The sequence below is a fragment of the Gigantopelta aegis genome, chromosome 14, assembly GCF_016097555.1.
Source record: "Gigantopelta aegis isolate Gae_Host chromosome 14, Gae_host_genome, whole genome shotgun sequence".
NCBI classification, from domain to species: Eukaryota; Metazoa; Mollusca; class Gastropoda; order Neomphalida; family Peltospiridae; genus Gigantopelta; species Gigantopelta aegis.
The window spans coordinates 34416574-34435766 of NC_054712.1; the positions used below are offsets into that span (position 1 = coordinate 34416574).

Below are 19193 nucleotides of genomic sequence, written 5' to 3' on the forward strand. Positions count from 1 at the left end.
GACTAAATACACAGGGATCTCACTGACCCTCGAAAAGTGTCTTTTGAAGCATGGAACTTGGATAGGACTCTTTATTTTTTTAGTTTTAAAATCCTATTATGGGACTCCCCAAATTTCACAAGAAAGCTCAAATGACACCCAATGGAGAAAGTCCAGTAAGAACCCTGATACACAATAATACATGTATTGTATTGAAAGTAGATGACTTTGGAGTTCCGAACAACGCAAACGCAACATTGTGGAAACAGAGCCTGCCAACAGTCAATACTTCCTAGAAATGGCTTATTTACATTTAAAAAGGGTTGAAAATTAGTAGTCGCCCTTTATTGGCTAAGGGCGACAAAGAATTTTACAAAGATAGTCCGTTGGGCGACCATCAATTTTATTGTTGTTGGTATTGTTTTAAGTTTAAGCAATCTGCATGAAATAAGAACAGATCAGATCTAAATTGACACCAAGCTTTACATGACATAACTGTCCAAATATTACTGTAATAAACAATAAGTATGGTTTTATGCTTTGTTATATGATACATCATATATTATTTTTTGGTCACATTTATTTTTCTTTCAATATTTATTTGATTAGTCGCCTACTACTGTACACAGCATTTACAATATATCCAAATCAAACGCACACATGTACGTGCTTTGTCTATAGGACGGCCACTCTGGAGGAAATCTTTTACTGGAAATGTTACCCCCTCTTGTATCACAACAAAGTTTATTTCATCTCTTGTACTGCCACAAAGATGACTGCCACCCAGACTAGTTTATATACCAAAGCCTGTGCAGTTCTACCTTTATTTTTTTGTGCTGCATTATTTTATTTGTTTTACTTCAGAGACAATACAAGTCAAGCTGCATACCTTGGCTGTTCTAGCATTTTGTCTTGACCCCTGTATTAAACACGAGATTCAATATGTATAATTTAAATGGTATTTTGTGAAGAACCGTTTTTATTTAAACGGGATTTCTTTTCTCAAAAAGTGTTAGAGTTATGGGTTCAAAACTTAATTACATGTTTTTAAATTAATTTTAACTATTAATTATGAAGTTACATGCCAATTCATTGGTTTCCTTTTGATGCAAATGGACTATATACGATGAGCAAATGGTTATTATTCAACAAAGAACATTTTAGTTTTGAATTTGGCTATGCAGTTAAATTTGAATGTGATAATTGGAGGAACATTTTAGTTTTGAATTTGGCTGTGCAGTTAAATTTGAATGTGATAATTGGAGGGCTAGTTGAATTTTAGAAGGTCCAGTAAGATTTTTCTTCAACTTCAACCTTGGTTTTTATGTTAATTTTCAACCCTGTTTAAATTATGTTGCCAGTGTTTTGAATAGTTTGTTCTGTTTGGGATGTTATTTGAATTTGAAATATCAAAGAAATGTGAAAAACTTTGTCTTTAACCAAAATATTTCAAAATTTATTGATTTGTCATTTTTAAGGTCTGGCAGCTTAGTAGAAATTCTGGTGGGTTAGTAAATTTTAGTTGATTCTGCTCCGGCTGGCTAGTGTAATATTTTCCATTTCTGCACCCTACGAAGTAGGCAAAGAGTTCTGCTCTAATGTATTAAAGGGGGACTCTTGGCTACCGAGTAGTAGGCACAAATAATGTGTAATATTTAGAGTTATCTCTCATGGCAAAGCACAATTATAACTGTCTTAAGGTGCATCTAGCTCTGTAACAGTAGACTTCTTGAACTAATGTCCAAACCAAATTGTTAACAACTAAGATAAATTACTCTCCTACCTTTAATTACTGTCAGATCGTATTACTCTCCTACCTTTAATTACTGTTAGATCGTCCAAACACAGATTGTGAAAAAAACATTACAGTGACACAGAAACCATACATGAGACTGTAACAATGTCACCAATATCGACTTCGCAGAGATTTCATAGGGCAAAATACATGCAGTTGTTTTGCTGTCTTCCATTTTGCCTGTTTATGGAATACTGTTCAAGAGGGGTGAAAGCGTCTGAAGTATGTGACTTATCAATATGAAATCAATGTGCTCTAGTGGTGTCGTTAAACAAAAACTTTAAAAAAAATTATATGACATCATATTTGCTTTTAGTTTTATATCATAACACATTATGACATTGTTAGATTAAGTCATATCCTTTCACCCCTCTTGGAGAGTATCCCATAAAAAGGCAAAATGGCAGCCAACACAACATTAAATGCTTTTTACCCTATGCGATCTCAGTGAAGCTGATATAGATGACATAGTTATCATCTAGTATGTGGAATCTGTGTCATTGTAACATTGTTTGCGGGTTTTTTCAAGATTTTTGTCTGGAAAAAAGAATGTGAGTAAACTCTAAAGAAAAATAAAGGTAGGTGAGCAATTTATCACAGTTGTTAACAATTTGGTTTCAGACTTTTGAACTACCTGAACTGATTGGGGTGCTGAGTGACTTACTGATATATATTTTAATGTCCACAGCTACTATTGGCTACAAATTGTACTATTTTGAAATGTCACAATAGCAAGATAAATATATTGTTTTTATTGATCAATAAATATCCACAAAACGTATGCATCATCAAGCCTCATGTGTTTATGTTCACTTGATCTAGAAATCTCCAAACAACTGTATCATGTATGGCAGCAAACTTGCCAAGGCCAGCTGGTTCCAATACCCTTGTGGTACTTGCGACATTCAACGTCGTATCATAACCAACAAAAGCTTGTGAAAGCAGTTTTGTTTAATTGATATGTTATTTCTACTTTAATGTGTGATGCCGCCGTGTTAGTTGTACAAAGGACGAATTATCTGTGCAAGACACGTACGATCTACAAAACCTTTGATAAATGGCTGCCGTCGCCATTTTCTTTATAATGGCACGGTTATGTACCAACGCACGCTATTGAAACTCTAAAGCGTTGTTCTTATGAGCACGTACACGTATAAAACATAAATTTGCTCAATATACAAACAGCCATTATTGAAAACACACGAATGATATAAAGCACCGTATGGTATGAAGCAACCTACTTTTATCAGTGTTTTTACTGCGATTACGTCGTTTCACCATGTTTGACGACTGGACAGGTGCGCTCCGTTTCGTGACCTTCACCTTGTCTTGTGAGGCCGGTGACATTTCACTTTGACCCGTTAGTTTCAGACTTTCGTCGGCTGACGATTTTTCTTCTTCTGCGCTTTCCCGTAACTTTTCTTCTGAAATAAAAACACTGTACTTGTTAAATACATTCGGTCTAAATTCTCGACGTTTTTTACTGCTCGACCTCCATCGGCATCTCTGTGTCGTTTGAGTTGTCCGAGTAGAATACCAGACGTTTCGTCCCTTGTCTAGGTCGCTCCAAGTCTGCTCGTCCCTAATGTAACCAGTTCACACTACATGTTTGTTCGTCCTGAGTGAGTTCTAAAGTTATCCCACACAATATTTTATTTATTTATTTTGTTAGGTCGGTTATTATTATTTTTATTTTTTTAGGTTCTTTCTCTCACCCCCCACCCCACCCTTTTTTTTCAATATAGTCAGGTAATAAAAAAGTTAACCCTTTTGTTGTTGATTTTCTTCTCTTTTTTTGTTGCTTTCTTCCAGTTTTTCTTTGAAATATAAAATCATACCTTCAACCATATGCTTATCAAAATTACAAAACATTTTTATTTATTTTTTGCTAGTAAAATAAATAAATATATATATACTGATGGAAAGAAATAAGGGATCGTTTTTCTACTATCAGTAAATAGGGTCATGATTGCGCGTTTTGCATTAACTCCCATACAATTTCAACGCTATTGATTGAGCCTAAACTCACTCCCTGTAATGTAATGCAAGTGCAGAATATGTTTCCCCGATTTTTCCACAATGTTCTTTCGGGTATATAAGTTATTGTTGTATGGAGATTACAGGTTAAAACGGGTTTTGAAATGGTACGACAATACAGGACTTTAGCTCAAAAATGGACTGCTGTGGGTATGGTTAGGTCAGGAATATCACTTAGACAGGTTGCAACTGATCTTGGGAAGTCAATTAGCATGATATCAAGGTTATGGAACCTGTACCAACAAACTGGCAATGTGAAAATGCGACCTGGTCGAGGAAGACGTAAAGTCACCACCCTTCGACAGGATCGTCGGATTCGCCCGATTGCTTTACGGGACAGATTTAAGCCATCGTCTAAAATAAATGTTGAATTCAGGGCTATATGTCGGCTAAGAATCAGCGACCGAACAGTACGCAATCGAATGAAAGAAGCCAGGTTAAAAAGTCGACGACCAGTTATTGGAATCAAAATGACAGCCCAACACAAACAATTGAGGTTACAGTGCGTCAATATGGGGTACGACAACTACGTCATTGGCGTTGTACAATGTTTAGTGATGAGTCTCACTTCAATCTTGACTATGCTGATGGAAGATTGCGTGTTTGGCGCCGTCTTAATGAGCGATACATTGCATGTACCATTAAAGAACATGACAGATACGGGGGTGGTTCTGTAAAGGTGTGGAGCGGGATAATCTACGACAACAGGACAGATCTGATACGGCTTGATGGAAGAGTCACTGGTATTCGATACAGGGACGACATTTTGCAGCCGGTAGTGATACCGTTTTCACACAGGGTTGGATGCAACTTTGAGTTCCAGCATGATAATGCACGCCCTCACATAGCCCGTGTTTCGGTGGACTGCTTAAGAAATGCCAATATCCAAACTTTACCCTGGCCAGCAAAAAGTCCAGACCTGAATCCAATAGAACATTTGTGGGATGTTTTGGGTCGTCGTGTTCATGAATGCCCCATTGCACCCCAAAACGTGGATCAACTGTTCTTGGCTCTCCGAGACGAGTGGCACAACATTTCAAGCACCGTACTCTCATTCAAAGTATGCCCCGATTGTTGTGCTGAATTTGCGCGGGTGTATGGGGGACACAACCGTTATTAATATTCAATAAAACAACTTAAAGTTCAGGTTTTCTTGTGTCATTTCTAACTGTACAGTGAATTCAAATTATATAACATAAACATCTGATCCCTTATTTCTTTCCATCAGTATATATATATATATATACAAGAAAATCTTTAGACAGGGCTTCTAGAATTTTTATAAAAATCCACTAGCCATGGGATCAGTGATTAAAAACATTTACTAGCCATGATTAAAAATTCAATAGCCCTACTTTAAGTAAATACAATTTTACTACTAATAATAATCAGATATGTCACCTAAAGAGGAATACAGTTTAAAAACCCTTCGATTTGGATATTCATATTTACAAAATAAAGACTTAAATGAAGCATTTTCTTTCTCTCTTTTTTTTGTCACTAGACACTGGGCATGGCGATAGTAGTTATTTGCTATCCCAACATTGAATATCACTAGCCATGGGAATGGGGCTACCATAATCTAGAAGTCCTGCTTTGGAGGATCACTAACAGAATTGGGTGTATTCAGTTCAGGCCAACACTCCATAATGTTATGCCAGGGTATTATTGCCAATAAGTTTGCAGTCTTTGTGCAATTCACCAGTCTCTGTCCAGCTGCTGACAGTTAACTTTCTAAATTTTGTGGAGTCTTCAACTGCATAATTAAGATTTGTTATGACATGGTAAGAGATAAATCTAGTGATACTACACATTACAATTATTATATTTTCTTGTTATTTATGCAATGATTATACATCGGGATCAATTTAATTTGTAGTTATTTATATTTATTACAAATATGTAAAAATAGCAAAATATGACATATGAAACTATTTCATGGTCCATTCCTTGATGTGGTGAGGTAGCTTGCATGTCTCAATGACTCCAAGAGCTAGGCGAGCTGGAGCATCAGCTCCTGGTAGGGTCACCCAAGCTGGACTGGTCAAAGGGTAGAAACTATGGTATTGCATCTTTAAATTTGAAATGTTTTACACCTTACAGCTTTAAGAATTAATTTCAGCAAATTGAAATTAAATGTGTTCTTGTGTTAAGTGGTAGCTAAAAATTCATTTTACATGAAGCAAAAAAAGGTGCAAGGCTTACAAACTACTTGTAGATTCAGTAACAATAACACACCGTCCCTCAAAACATGTTTTATTAATTAAAGAAAGAAAGAAAGAAATGTTTCATTTAACGACGCACCCAACACACTTCATTTACGGTTATATGGCGTCAGACATAAGGTTAAGGACCACACAGATTTTGAGAGGAAACCCACTGTCGCCACTACATGGGCTACTCTTCCGATTAGCAGCAAGGGATCTTTTATCTGCGCTTCCCACAGGCAGGATAGCACAAACCATGGCCTTTGTTGAACCAGTTATGGATCACTGGTCGGTGCAAGTGGTTTACACCTACCCATTGAGCCTTGCGGAGCACTCACTCAGGGTTTGGAGTCGGTATCTGGATTAGAAATCCCATGCCTCGACTGGGATCCGAACCCAGTACCTACCAGCCTGTAGACCGATGGCCTACCATGACGCCACCGAGGCCGGTGTTTTATTAATTAATGCAGAACAAGGATTTTTAAAGGGTGAATTATTGCTGCCTGGGAAGGAGTGGGTACCTGAGTACCCATTCACTATTTGCTTTCCACATATTACTTTTTTTCACATTATCAACTGATAAGAGTGGGATTTAGCTCAGTCGGTTGAGTGTTCGCCTGAGGTGCTTGTGTTGCAGGATCGAACCACCTCAGTGGATCCATTCAACTGATGGGGGTTTTCTCATTCCAACCAGTGAACCACAACTGGTCAATGACCGTGGTGTGTGCTTTCCTGTGCATATAAAAGATCCCATGCTGCATTAGGAAAAATGTAGCAGGTTTTCTCTGATGACAAGTCAGAATTACCAAATGTTTGACATCCAATAGCCGATGATTAATTAATCAAGGCGCTCCAGTGGTGTCGATAAACAAAACAAACTTTAACTTTTTATCAATTAGTCAGGGCTGTCTTATTAGATATTGGCATAATTGCAGTATACAATTTCACAACTATTTAAGACTTGTACTAATTGATCTCCATTTAAAATGCACCAGTCAGATGTATAGTTGTAAAAAGGATACAAGAAGTAAAAAGGATGAGAAGAAAAATGAATACATTAAACTGATTTTGTATAAAGTTACAACTGGATATTGAATACACAGGTTGGGGTTATTGGTCGTTTTGTAGCAAGCTCACACATGTAACAGCAATAACAACTGAAAACTGGGTGGTGTGTTTTTAATGGAGTTCAGTATATGACCAGGTGTGTTTGTCCGTGGAGAAGTGGAAGCTGGGTCATACAGATTTGAGTGTAGTGTTTGACTTCATGTGTAGTTTGAGATACATGTATTTATGTGTGTAGTGTTTGACTTCGTGTGTAGTTTGAGATACATGTATGTGTAGTGTTTGACTTCGTGTGTAGTTTGAGATACATGTATCTATGTGTGTAGTGTTGACTTTGTCTGTAGTTTGAGATACATGTATGTACGTGTATAGTGTTTGACTTCGTATGTAGTTGGAGACACATGTATCTATGTGTCTAGTGTTTGACTTCATGTGTAGTTTGAGATACATGTCTGTACGTGTGTAGCGTTTGACTTCGTGTGTAGTTTGAGATACATGTATCTGTGTACGTGTGTAGCGTTTGACTTCGTGTGTAGTTTGAGATACATGTATGTATGTGTGTAGTGTTTGACTTTGTGTGTAGTTTGAGATACATGTATCTGTGTTTGACTGTGTGTGTAGTTTGAGATGTATGTATGTGTGTAGTGTTTGACTTCGTGTGTAGTTTGAGATACATGTATCTATGTGTGTAGTGTTTGACTTTGTGTGTAGTTTGAGATACATGTATCTATGTGTGTAGTGTTTGACTTCGTGTGTAGTTTGAGATACATGTATCTACGTGTGTAGTGTTTGACTTCGTGTGTAGTCTGAGATACATGTATATACGTGTGTAGTGTTTGACTTCGTGTGTAGTCTGAGATACATGTATCTATGTGTGTAGTGTTTGACTTCATGTGTAGTTTGAGATACATGTATGTACGTGTGTAGCGTTTGACTTCGTGTGTAGTTTGAGATACATGTATGTATGTGTGTAGTGTTTGACTTTGTGTGTAGTTTGAGATACATGTATGTATGCGTGTAGTGTTTGACTTCGTGTGTAGTTTGAGATACATGTATCTGTGTTTGACTTCGTGTGTAGTTTGAGATACATGTATGTATGTGTGTAGTGTTTGAGTTCATGTGTAGTTTAAGATACATGTATGTATGTGTGTAGTGTTTGACTTCGTATGTAGTTGGAGATACATGTATCCGTGTTTCACTTTGTGTGTAGTTTGAGATACATGTATCTGTGTTTGACTGTGTGTGTAGTTTGAGATACATGTATGTATGTGTGTAGTGTTTGACTTCGTGTGTAGTTTGAGATACATGTATCTATGTGTGTAGTGTTTGACTTTGTGTGTAGTTTGAGATACATGTATCTATGTGTGTAGTGTTTGACTTCGTGTGTAGTTTGAGATACATGTATGTACGTGTGTAGCGTTTGACTTCGTGTGTAGTTTGAGATACATGTATCTACGTGTGTAGTGTTTGACTTCGTGTGTAGTTTGAGATACATGTATCTACGTGTGTAGTGTTTGACTTTGTGTGTAGTCTGAGATACATGTATCTGTGTGTGTAGTGTTTGACTTTGTGTGTAGTCTGATATACATGTATCTGTGTGTGTAGTGTTTGATTTCGTGTGTAGTCTGAATGTATCTGTGTGTGTAGTGTTTGACTTCGTGTGTAGTCTGAGATACATGTATCTGTGTGTGTAGTGTTTGACTTCGTGTGTAGTTTGAGATACATGTATCTGTGTGTGTAGTGTTTGACTTCGTGTGTAGTTTGAGATACATGTATCTACGTGTGTAGTGTTTGACTTCGTGTGTAGTGTTTGACTTCGTGTGTAGTGTTTGACTTTGTGTGTAGTCTGAGATACATGTATCTATGTGTGTAGTGTTTGACTTCGTGTGTAGTCTGAGATACATGTATCTACGCATGTAGTGTTTGACTTCGTGTGTAGTGTTTGACTTCGTGTGTAGTCTGAGATACATGTATCTGTGTGTGTAGTGTTTGACTTCGTGTGTAGTTTGAGATACATGTATCTGTGTGTGTAGTGTTTGACTTTGTGTGTAGTTTGAAATACATGTATCTGTGTGTGTGGTGTTTGACTTCGTATGTAGTTTGAGATATATGTATGTACGTGTGTAGTGTTTGACTTTGTGTGTAGTTTGAGATACATGTATCTATGTGTGTAGTGTTTGACTTGTGTGTAGTTTGAGATACATGTATGTATGTACGTGTGTAGTGTTTGACTTCGTATGTAGTTTGAGATACATGTATCTATGTGTGTAGTGTTTGACTTTGTGTGTAGTTTGAGATACATGCATGTACTAGTGGTTTGACTGTCCATGTACTGACTTGTGAAAAGGTTTGTTCATCCTCAGATTAATCTATGTGGCTGAGTAAAAAATGTATTGTACCAAATAGAAAATAAAATAAAAATAATTTTCAAAACACAGAAAAACTAACTTTTTATTTTTATTTTATTTCGAAGCATTATGTGCCAACATTATGTTCCATGTAACAGAGTAGAATAGGTACTTTTCAAAAACCCATAAATATCATCAACATTTTGCCGTCTGCCAAATGTTCACATCAAGGAATTGTTCTGGAGCTTCTGCAGATATTACGGATAAGCAAGAATACAGCATGTTACATCTTCATTTAAATTGATATACATGTACAATATATGTACATGAAGATTAAAAAATAAACAAACAATATAAGATTTTTAAAAAACCACAAGTCACTGTTGTATGACAAGACACAACACCAGCGTAATGAAATAACAAGATTAAAAAGTTATTTTAAGTGTTATAGGATAAACAGAATTCGCTACACATTTTTTTTTTAATATGTAAAATATCAACCTCGTCTAGTTAATTGGTATTTATCTTGGCAGAGCCTCAACAAATACCGATTAACATAGATTTGGTTGATATTTTCCATGTTAAAAAATACTCGTAACGAATCCTCTATAAATTTACCTGTTAAAACTTAAACAAAAAATTCACAGGTCATCTGCTATCAAGCTTGTGAGTCTGTTGTTAAGTTTTAATTCCATATTCTAAAGAAAACATTTCAAAGGTTCTAGGTTTTTCACACACTATCCCAAACCCTCTCCTCACTCCTTGCTGTCTTATTTCAAGCAGGCCATATATTTTTCTTAGCAGGACACATTTCTTTTGGCTTGCTACTTTTAAAAAGTAAAAGGCCATATTTTACTTCCTGCTTTGAACCCTGGTGACATATGGGTTTTTTTTCTTTTTTTTTTATTATTGCCAGACCCTTGTTTACAATTAGAACAACACATGCCATGGGTAAAACATGGGTTGTGTACATAAAAACAATAAAACAACATAATATAATACTTTAGAGTACTGGCTTCCAAGCTAACCCCACCCCCCATCCCCCCGCCTCTGCCCCCCCCCTCTCTCTCTCACTATATATCTAATCAATGTAGCTATCCATTTATCTCTCTCACGCAAAAAAACCCACACTTTAATCCTTTTCCCTTCTGTAGAATACATGTAGCTAAAAACAAAAACAAAAAACCCAATCTCAGTGAATACTCTGTACATACATACATGTATCAAAAGAAAACTGCAACTATAAAACTGAACAAACATAAACAGGACAGCACATACCCTGACATTTAATGAGTCCATCCAAGATTATTAATCCCATCACCCATTGTACCTCAGACAGCATTTACTGTAGCCACTCAGGCTAATTTTAACACCAAGAAATCTTTTATTTCCTCTTTCCCCAATGAAAGGAAAGTAAACAAATCATGGCCTTAGATATACATACGTACCAGTCATTTTCTCTTCTTGTTTTTTTTTATATGTGCCAGTCATGGTCACAGTCGCTCACCAGACTGGTTTTTGTACATTATATGAGATGAATGTGATGTTTTGTTTAACGACACCACTAGAGCACACTGATTTATTAATCATTGGCTATCAGATGTCAAATATTTGGTAATTTTGACATAGTCTTCAGCATTCGAAATAAGCACTTGTCTGTTTGTCCTGACAAGTGAAAATCTATGTGGACAAGCGAAATGTACCTTGCTGGTTGTCCTGTGGACAAGTGAAAATGTTTAATGCAGTTTCATTTTAAGCAATCAAAAACACTGTCCTTGTACTTCAATAAAACAAACCATTTATTTGAACAAGTGAAAATATTGGTGGACAAGTAGATTTTTAGATGTATTTGTCCGGTGAACTAGTAAAAAATTCTGCTTATTTCTATCACTGGTGTTACAGAGGAAACCCGATATATTTTTCCATTAGTAACAAGGGATCTTTTATATGCACCATCCCACAGACAGGATAGTACATACCACGTTCTTTGATATAAACGCTGTCGTGCACTGGCTTGAACGAGAAATAGCCCACTGACTGGGATCAATCCTAGACCGACTGCGTATCAGAGGGATGCTTTACCAATGGGCTACGTCCTGCCCACTACATGGTACAAGTTAAACTGTTTGTGAGCATTCTGTCTCCTGAACATGTGTGTACCAGCCTCGGTGGCGTCATGGTAGGCCATCGGTCTACAGGCTGGTAGGTACTGGGTTCGGATCCCAGTCGAGGCATGGGATTTTTAATCCAGATACAGACTCCAAACCCTGAGTGAGTGCTCCGCAAGGCTCAATGGGTAGGTGTAAACCACTTGCATTGACCAGTGATCCATAACAGGTTCAACAAAGGCCATGGTTTGTGCTATCCTGCCTGTGGGAAGCGCAAATAAAAGATTCCATGCTGCTAATTGGAAGAGTAGCCCATGTAGTGGCGACAGCAGGTTTTCTCTCAAAATCTGTGTGGTCCTTAACCATATGTCTGACGCCATATAACCGTAAAATAATGTGTTGAGTGCGTCGTTATATAAAACATTTCTTTTTCTTTCCTGAACATGTCGGCAGAATTCAAGCTGGACAAAAGAACTACATGTACATTCCACCACCAAATTTCCTATCAGAGAATGAAATATTCCCGTAAATAGAATTTGCAAGGCTCACCTTCTACTTGTTTTTTCAATTCAAGCTGGACCTGCATGGATCGCTGCTGCTGTTCAAAATACTGCTTAATAAAATCATTGTCTGCCACTGCATTTTGTAGCTGAAAAGAATGTTTTAAAATGGGTACAGTATTAATAATTAATACATAACTATATAATCTATTTCTTTAGTTACATGTAGAATTTGATTTCTGTGGCCTCGGGTTTCTCTTCGATTTTGGTTTGTTTAATACCACCATTTAATCACATTGATTAAATTAATTTAATTAATTATTCATGGATTGTCTGTTATTAGATTTACGTTCATCTGGACATAAACAAAACAAAATCATTCGCAAACTGTGTGAATCAGTGAAGTTTTTCATTATAGTAGCAACAGGTTTGTATCCAGTGCTAGTTTTGATTTAGTAAACTAGTCTGGGAGTGGCAGTGCAAGAGTGCAAGAGGCATGAAATCTTCAGTAAAGGACCTCCTCGGAAGTGACATGGAATCAAACATTGTTTTGTCCATTCCACCCTGCATTGTGCAGAGATATGGCCCTGATCATGTATTACGGTGCACTTTGCCACAGGACATACCAAGACCTTTCATATACCTGTCATAGGGCACTGAATGGGATGGATCAAAGGGTTATCTCAAGATTTATTATACCTATAACAGCTACTATAACCATGGTCTAACTAGAGAATGAAGAATATACTTTATAGTATACTACACGTATATGTATGACATTTTTATAAAGTTCAATAATTTAATATTCACCAGCAATTCTTATGGCTAGATGGAATGCCAGACATGTGTGCAGCAAATTGTGCAAGAGGATCTGTGCTGTGGCAAGCAAAGCTTTTAGGGAGGGTTGAGTCATGCTACTTCGAAAAATATATTGAAAATCCCCAATTTGCTTGGAGCAATGGAAGGCCATAGGATTTCAAACTTCATGGGAAACACTTTTTCGGTTCCGTGCCTTGTGATCATGGGAACCCATTGGAAACTGTTTATATTATTTTTGTTGAATAGTTGTACTCAATATAATAATCATGTGAAACGAAATTTCAGTTCCGTGATTTTACTGACATGGTACCGCCAACACAGTACCGGAAACGACCGTTACCGTGAATTCCAAAGGCCTGCAATGGGGTGTGTTCGAACCCCCAAGACCCACCCCTGCACATGTGTGTGTGCGCACGCGCGCGCATATACACGTTATTCCATTCAAGATTGTTTGAGGATTACATGTGGATTAGTATTACAGTTAGTGAAAAGCATACATTCAAACAATGATTTTTTTCCCCCAATAAGTTTAATTTCAATAATCACAAATGATCTCCACACCCTGCCACCACTCTTACCACCCCCACCCCACCCAAATACCAAATGTATCTAAAATATGTGTGAAGTTGTCCATCTTACGGTCACATGGTCAGGGAGGAACAAATGGGGGTAGGGCAGCGCATGGTGCCACACTTCATGTAGCTAGCACACTCATCTAGAGTGCTAAATATTCCACTGTTCTGTGTTACAAAGTATTAAAACAATTATGTTTTAAGCCATGCATGCAGCCATTTAACTACAGATCCCTCACACCCCAATATATACCCACTCACCCCAACCTGTTTTATAACCACTATAGTAGCAATTTCCTTAGAAATTTGGCAAAGGCATGGTTGACCAAACACTTTTGGGGCATTTTCACCATTTTTAGGGCACTTCTTTTTCATTAAAAATATACAAAAATTAATTGAAATAAACATTAATGTAATTTATGTGCTTGCTTTAATAAATGAATGGCAAAAGATATAAAAGGCATATTTTATTAATTAATAATACCTTTTTGGGTGTTTTATAAAGGCAATTTTAGAATTAATTAGTGAAAAAGGCTTGTTTAATCTCAGGGCAGCATGGTGCTGATTAAGGCAAGATGGTGCTAGACTACTGAGGCGTGCTGCTGCACCATGCTAAAACAAGCTAGCTAAAAGACTAACTATAGTGTTACTTGAAAATAAAACATACTTACATCTATATTTGGCGATTTGACCATATCTACTGCAAGAAAATGTAACAATTTAATATAATATACAAGTTTTAAGATCAGTTTTAATACAGTGAATTAAATACATACGTGTACAATGTAGTACATATCAAATATCAATATTTGATCAATATAAAATTTGAATATTTTCTAATATAACTGAAATTTTAAAGAACTCCGGACCCCCTCTTTCCCCAATCTATTATTGCAATCATCACCAGGAAAGGTAAGTAATCATTTGCACTCCCCTCCACACTAACTTTGAAAGTTTTAGGTGTCAAATTCATTTTATTGATCGCCTTGCAATTAAAAAAACAATTCAATAAATTTGATTTGAAACTTCATTTAATCGCTCACCTAGGACCACTTCAGGAGATTAACCTTTAGCTCATCTTCATTATGCTCATGGTAAAGTCCCACTCTCTTTTTAAGACCTCCCCCCCCCTTTTACAAAATGGAAACTAGGATTGGTTGCCACTGTCATGATTGGTTGTCATAAGACCTGTAATTTTGTTAGTGTATATTCATAATATAAATTAATACTAATCATAGAAAAACATTTTTTTTTAATTTAACATTTAAAATTCCAAGATGCATCCATTACTGGTTCTAGGATGCATGATTTTTCAATGTTAACTATGACATGTTTCCAATATTAATCATACCAGTCCATTATAAAACTGGGCAACTCACCTTCATTTGACAGTTTCAATGGCATTTTCTGAAGTTTTTCAAGTAGAAGTTGCTGGAAAAAAAAATAATTGCAGAATGACTTCAAATTATTGGTAGGTCAGACAGATAAATCTCGCTACATTTTTATATAATGTACAAAAGAAAGTTTTATACCAAAGAAGGTCTGACAGTGTCAAAATAGTAACACATAATGTCTGTCTAGCTCAAGCGTCCTCTAGTCCTTTCCTGTTTAAATATGCGAGGACAGTGCTATTTTAAAGGTCATTTACTTTGAAAACTGTCAATTTCCACAATGTTTAGTGTGATAATTTTTTAGTTCACTTACAAAGCGTACATATGTATGACATTAAACTTACATATAAATGTTGGTGGCCAGCACAAACTCTACTGGGAGAAAACTACCTGACTCAAGTGTTCAGAGATGAATCCAGCTGTTCTGTGGGTCTGAACATCTATAGGCCACTTCCCAAAAGATTCCCAATTTCTGTATGGTACTAAAAATCCCCAACATAAATATTTAATTATGTCTGTTGCAATAAATTAATTTAACAGTGGTGTAGTGCATCTTTCCAGTGTCCGAAATAAACACTTGTCCGTGTGTTCTCACAAGTGAAAATCTGCTCGGACAAGAGAAATGTACCTCAAATGGTTATCCAGTGGACAAGTAAAAATGTTCAATACAGTTTAATTTTGATCAATCAAAAATATGGTCCTTGTACTTGAATAAAACTAAATATTTATTTGGATAAGAGAAAATATTCCGGGATAAGTAGATTTCTCGATGTAATTATCAAGTGGACAAATAAAACATTCTGCTTATTTCTATCGCTGCTTTCAGTAGCTTGAAAAAATATCCCAAGTATGATTTACTAGCACAAACAGCCCTGGAACATTTATTTTTAAAATCTTGATAAGCATTATTTCTAGTTAACCGAAAATTTATCAGCAACTGCTCTTTAATGTTTTAAAATTGTGTAGCAATGTCTGAAATTTGCGCAGCGAATTGCGACGCAATACTGAACAAAATGTTCTCTCACAGTCAGTGATCAATTTTCCCAATCCCCATCAGACATGGGACCATGGTAAAAAATCCCGGATAAATCCCGGGTGTTAATAATCATCCCAGACCATGCTGACACACTGCTTGGCCATTTGACTCTGAGGATTTATCCAGAATGTTTTGGCATGGTCCTATGGCTGACAGGACTAGGGAAATTAGCATGACTTAATTATAATTGGAATGCTTTTTTGTCTTCTGCATGATTCAATGTACCATTATTAAATTAAATTATTAGAACAGAAATAATTATTAAAATATTTAAACCTCAAATTGGGAATTTTTCAGTACCTCTTGCATTAGGGAAGTGGCACAATGTATGTTCGGTACCACAGAATGTCTGAATAAAGCCCCATATGGTTATTATGTCTCAAGGAGTTGTCTCATAGCCACAATTGGTGAACCATATTTTTTTTTATGTGGAAAGAAATGGAATATTTATTTATGCAAATTAAAGTTGAATTTGGCAAATATATTTTTTTACTAATTTGCCAAAAATCTCATTCGAAAATAGTCTGTTCTTTATAATAAAATTATATCTATGTAACCTCAATTTTTACTGTTTTTCCTAGTTTAAACTTGAATTTGGTGACAGATGATTTTAGCAAATTTACCAAATTGCTAATATTTTATAGGCTTCTAGAATTTTTATAAAATCCACTAGCCAGGGGATCAGTGGTTTAAAAAATTCACTAGCCACAATTAAAAATTCACTAGCCCTACTGTACTTCAAGTTAAAACAAGTTTACTAATTAATATTAATAATCGGATATGTCACCTAAAGTGGAAGATAGAGCATAAAAACATTAACATTGGGTGGTGGTGGTGGGGGCAAGATATTCATATTTACAAAATAGACTTAACTGCAGCATTTGACAAATTTCTTTTCACTAGCCATCGGGCATGGCAATAATAGTTATTTACTAGCCCAACACTGAAATTCACTAGACATGGGAGTGGGGCTACCATAATCTAGAAGCCCTGGCCTACATGTACATGCAAACCATGGCAGTGATATTGTTTTTATAAAGTTCATGAAGTAGTCTGAACCCCACTGTATGCTTTGCAAAGACTTGGTAACGCACAACAGTGAAACAAGAGCCTTAAAGTGACAGACCTTAGTTATTAAAAACTATGACATATGTTTTTACTTTTAGAGTCACTTTGAAATTTAAAATTAGAAGTTACTTATATTTTATTTGTTTAGATTATCCATTTTCATACGTCCAGTGTTTCTGGTCATCAGGGTTTTTGTAATGCCCTGAAATACATTTTTCATAATTCTAAACATGTACATTCATCTGAGAAGTAACGGTTATCGAGCCAAACTCTAATCTATTTTTTGATCTTATATCTCTGTTTATAAACCTCAAATAGTATAATTTCACTCTTACCTTAACTCTTTATTCCAGGTTTGTAGATGAACCAAACTTACTGTTAATTTTTATGTGCTAAAACAAGGGTCTGCATCTTTATTTATCAGTAAGTATGCAGTATCTGCATTTATCATTAAAAGTTAAGGTGATGCTTTTCGCAACCACAAAAAAAAAAAAAAAAACCTACAGAATTGTAGAACAGTATGTCCTAAAAGCACACACATTTTTATCACAAACACGGATACCTTATAGCTCAATCCTTATATCTATATAAATAAGGTATATTTACCGAATATTGGAGCTCTACATTTTTATCCAAATACAATTTGAAATAGTTGAAATACTGAGATAGGGTGCATTTTGTGGGGTTTGTTTACATTAGTTACCTCCCCTAGTAAAGTGTAGAATGCATCCATAATCTAACAAACTAGTAACTAAATATGATTCACCAAGGGGGAAAAGTCACAGCATATTCTTTAAATTTATGAATTGTCCGTTTTTTCAAACTGACAGATGATACGCTGTGGACAACATCGGTGCCCTAATTTTGGGGTTGCAACTGGCCGATGTAAACAAAGGCTTAATCAAGCGCATACGTGTGCAACTTACAGCTTTAAGTCTCTCGGCGATCATAGTTTTACTGCCAGATTTAGAAAGTCCTCTTTTGTCACATTCTAGTTTTAAATCAGTAATGCGGAGGTCGTCAACAGATTTTCCATTTATCAAAACCTCCTCTTCGTCCGCCATTTTGATGAAACAACGCCTGAATCGGTTATTTCCGTACACATAAAAATATCAATGACAATAGGCTTCAAAAATAACAATATATAAAACAAATTCAAACAATGTATTAGCATGACTCTATAATGTGTAAACATAGACTTTTAACAAGAACAAAATAAAATTAACCCGGAAATAATTATGGGTCATCATCCGAAATCATCGCGTAGTTCCGACTATGTACGAAATAAGTTTAATGGTTACCGTATTTGTCTTAATAAATAATACTATATTTCAGTACTTTTTTTTTTTCTTTTTACTTTTTTCTTTTTATTAATAATTTATTCGAAAATTATCATCTTAATGCCGTCAATTAATAGTCATACAATGCAACTTCCTATAATTATTAACATACAAATGCAAATTGACCAATTAGTAGTCATCTAGAGTGTCTTCTGTTTACTGCTTGCTGTAAATTTTATTATACACAGCAAGAAGTTGTATATTGGCGGTGAATGTATATCCGTTTGATACTGGTGATACTGGTGATTCTGGCGCCCACACACTCTACATCCGATAGCTAGGGGACTGCCATTATGTACCAACACGGAGCAATACACAGACCAATTACCTCATGATCAGCCAATTCACATAGATTAACACCTTCTGAATGCAGACTGATGGAGTGAGTGAATGAACTGATGTCATGTCATGTCATGTCATGTCATAGGGTTTTACGTGCACATTCAGAGCAAGCTGTTGTAGCGCACGCCTGTCGTGGGCACAAGAGCCGGCCTTGGCCGGCTCTTCCGTCCATGACAGGAAAGGTGGGGGGAGGGGAAGGAGGGACCGCCTGCACTGGCAGGTGCAAGGGAGCACCAGCAGCCCGATTGAATCGGTAGCAGGCGGGTGGGGGTGGTGGTGGTGCTATGGAATTTGAATGGAGCCGTTAATGCCAAAGAGAAAGTGGTGCGCAATTTTGTTGAGGAAATTTTGGCGCAATTTTGAACGGTCGGTCGAAAGGTAAATGGCCGAGCTAATATAGGTTTTGATATTAGTGAATCGAGAGTAGCTCGTTAATTTAAACCTTTAAGATGCTGTGGTGTCTCCCTAGGTTGCCCATCGGGCCCTTATAAAGGGCCTGACCGCTTCTGGTCGAGGCATCACCAAGTACCAAGTTATTACCAGCAGCAAGTATTGAGGGTTTGGGTGGGGGGGGGGGGGCGATATT

The 19193-nt window shown here is 36.4% G+C and overlaps 1 protein-coding gene across 2 annotated transcripts in view; it reads right to left on the reverse strand.

Moving 5' to 3' along the window:
• Positions 1 to 17981, reverse strand: part of LOC121388180 (apoptotic chromatin condensation inducer in the nucleus-like) — a 71745-nt gene extending 53764 nt beyond the window's left edge. Inside the window, exons 1-5 of one of the 2 annotated variants that reach the window (XM_041519443.1) lie at positions 17852 to 17981; positions 14810 to 14861; positions 14102 to 14127; positions 12089 to 12188; positions 3016 to 3198 (exon numbers count right to left, since the gene is read on the reverse strand). In XM_041519443.1, coding sequence (XP_041375377.1) covers positions 3016 to 3198; positions 12089 to 12188; positions 14102 to 14127; positions 14810 to 14861; positions 17852 to 17875 — 385 coding nt within the window. In that variant the 5' untranslated portion in view covers positions 17876 to 17981. Of the gene's footprint in view, positions 1 to 3015; positions 3199 to 12088; positions 12189 to 14101; positions 14131 to 14809; positions 14862 to 17851 lie in introns of both variants that reach the window. The other variant, XM_041519442.1, reaches the window with a different exon arrangement.
• Positions 17982 to 19193: the final 1212 nt, after the last annotated feature.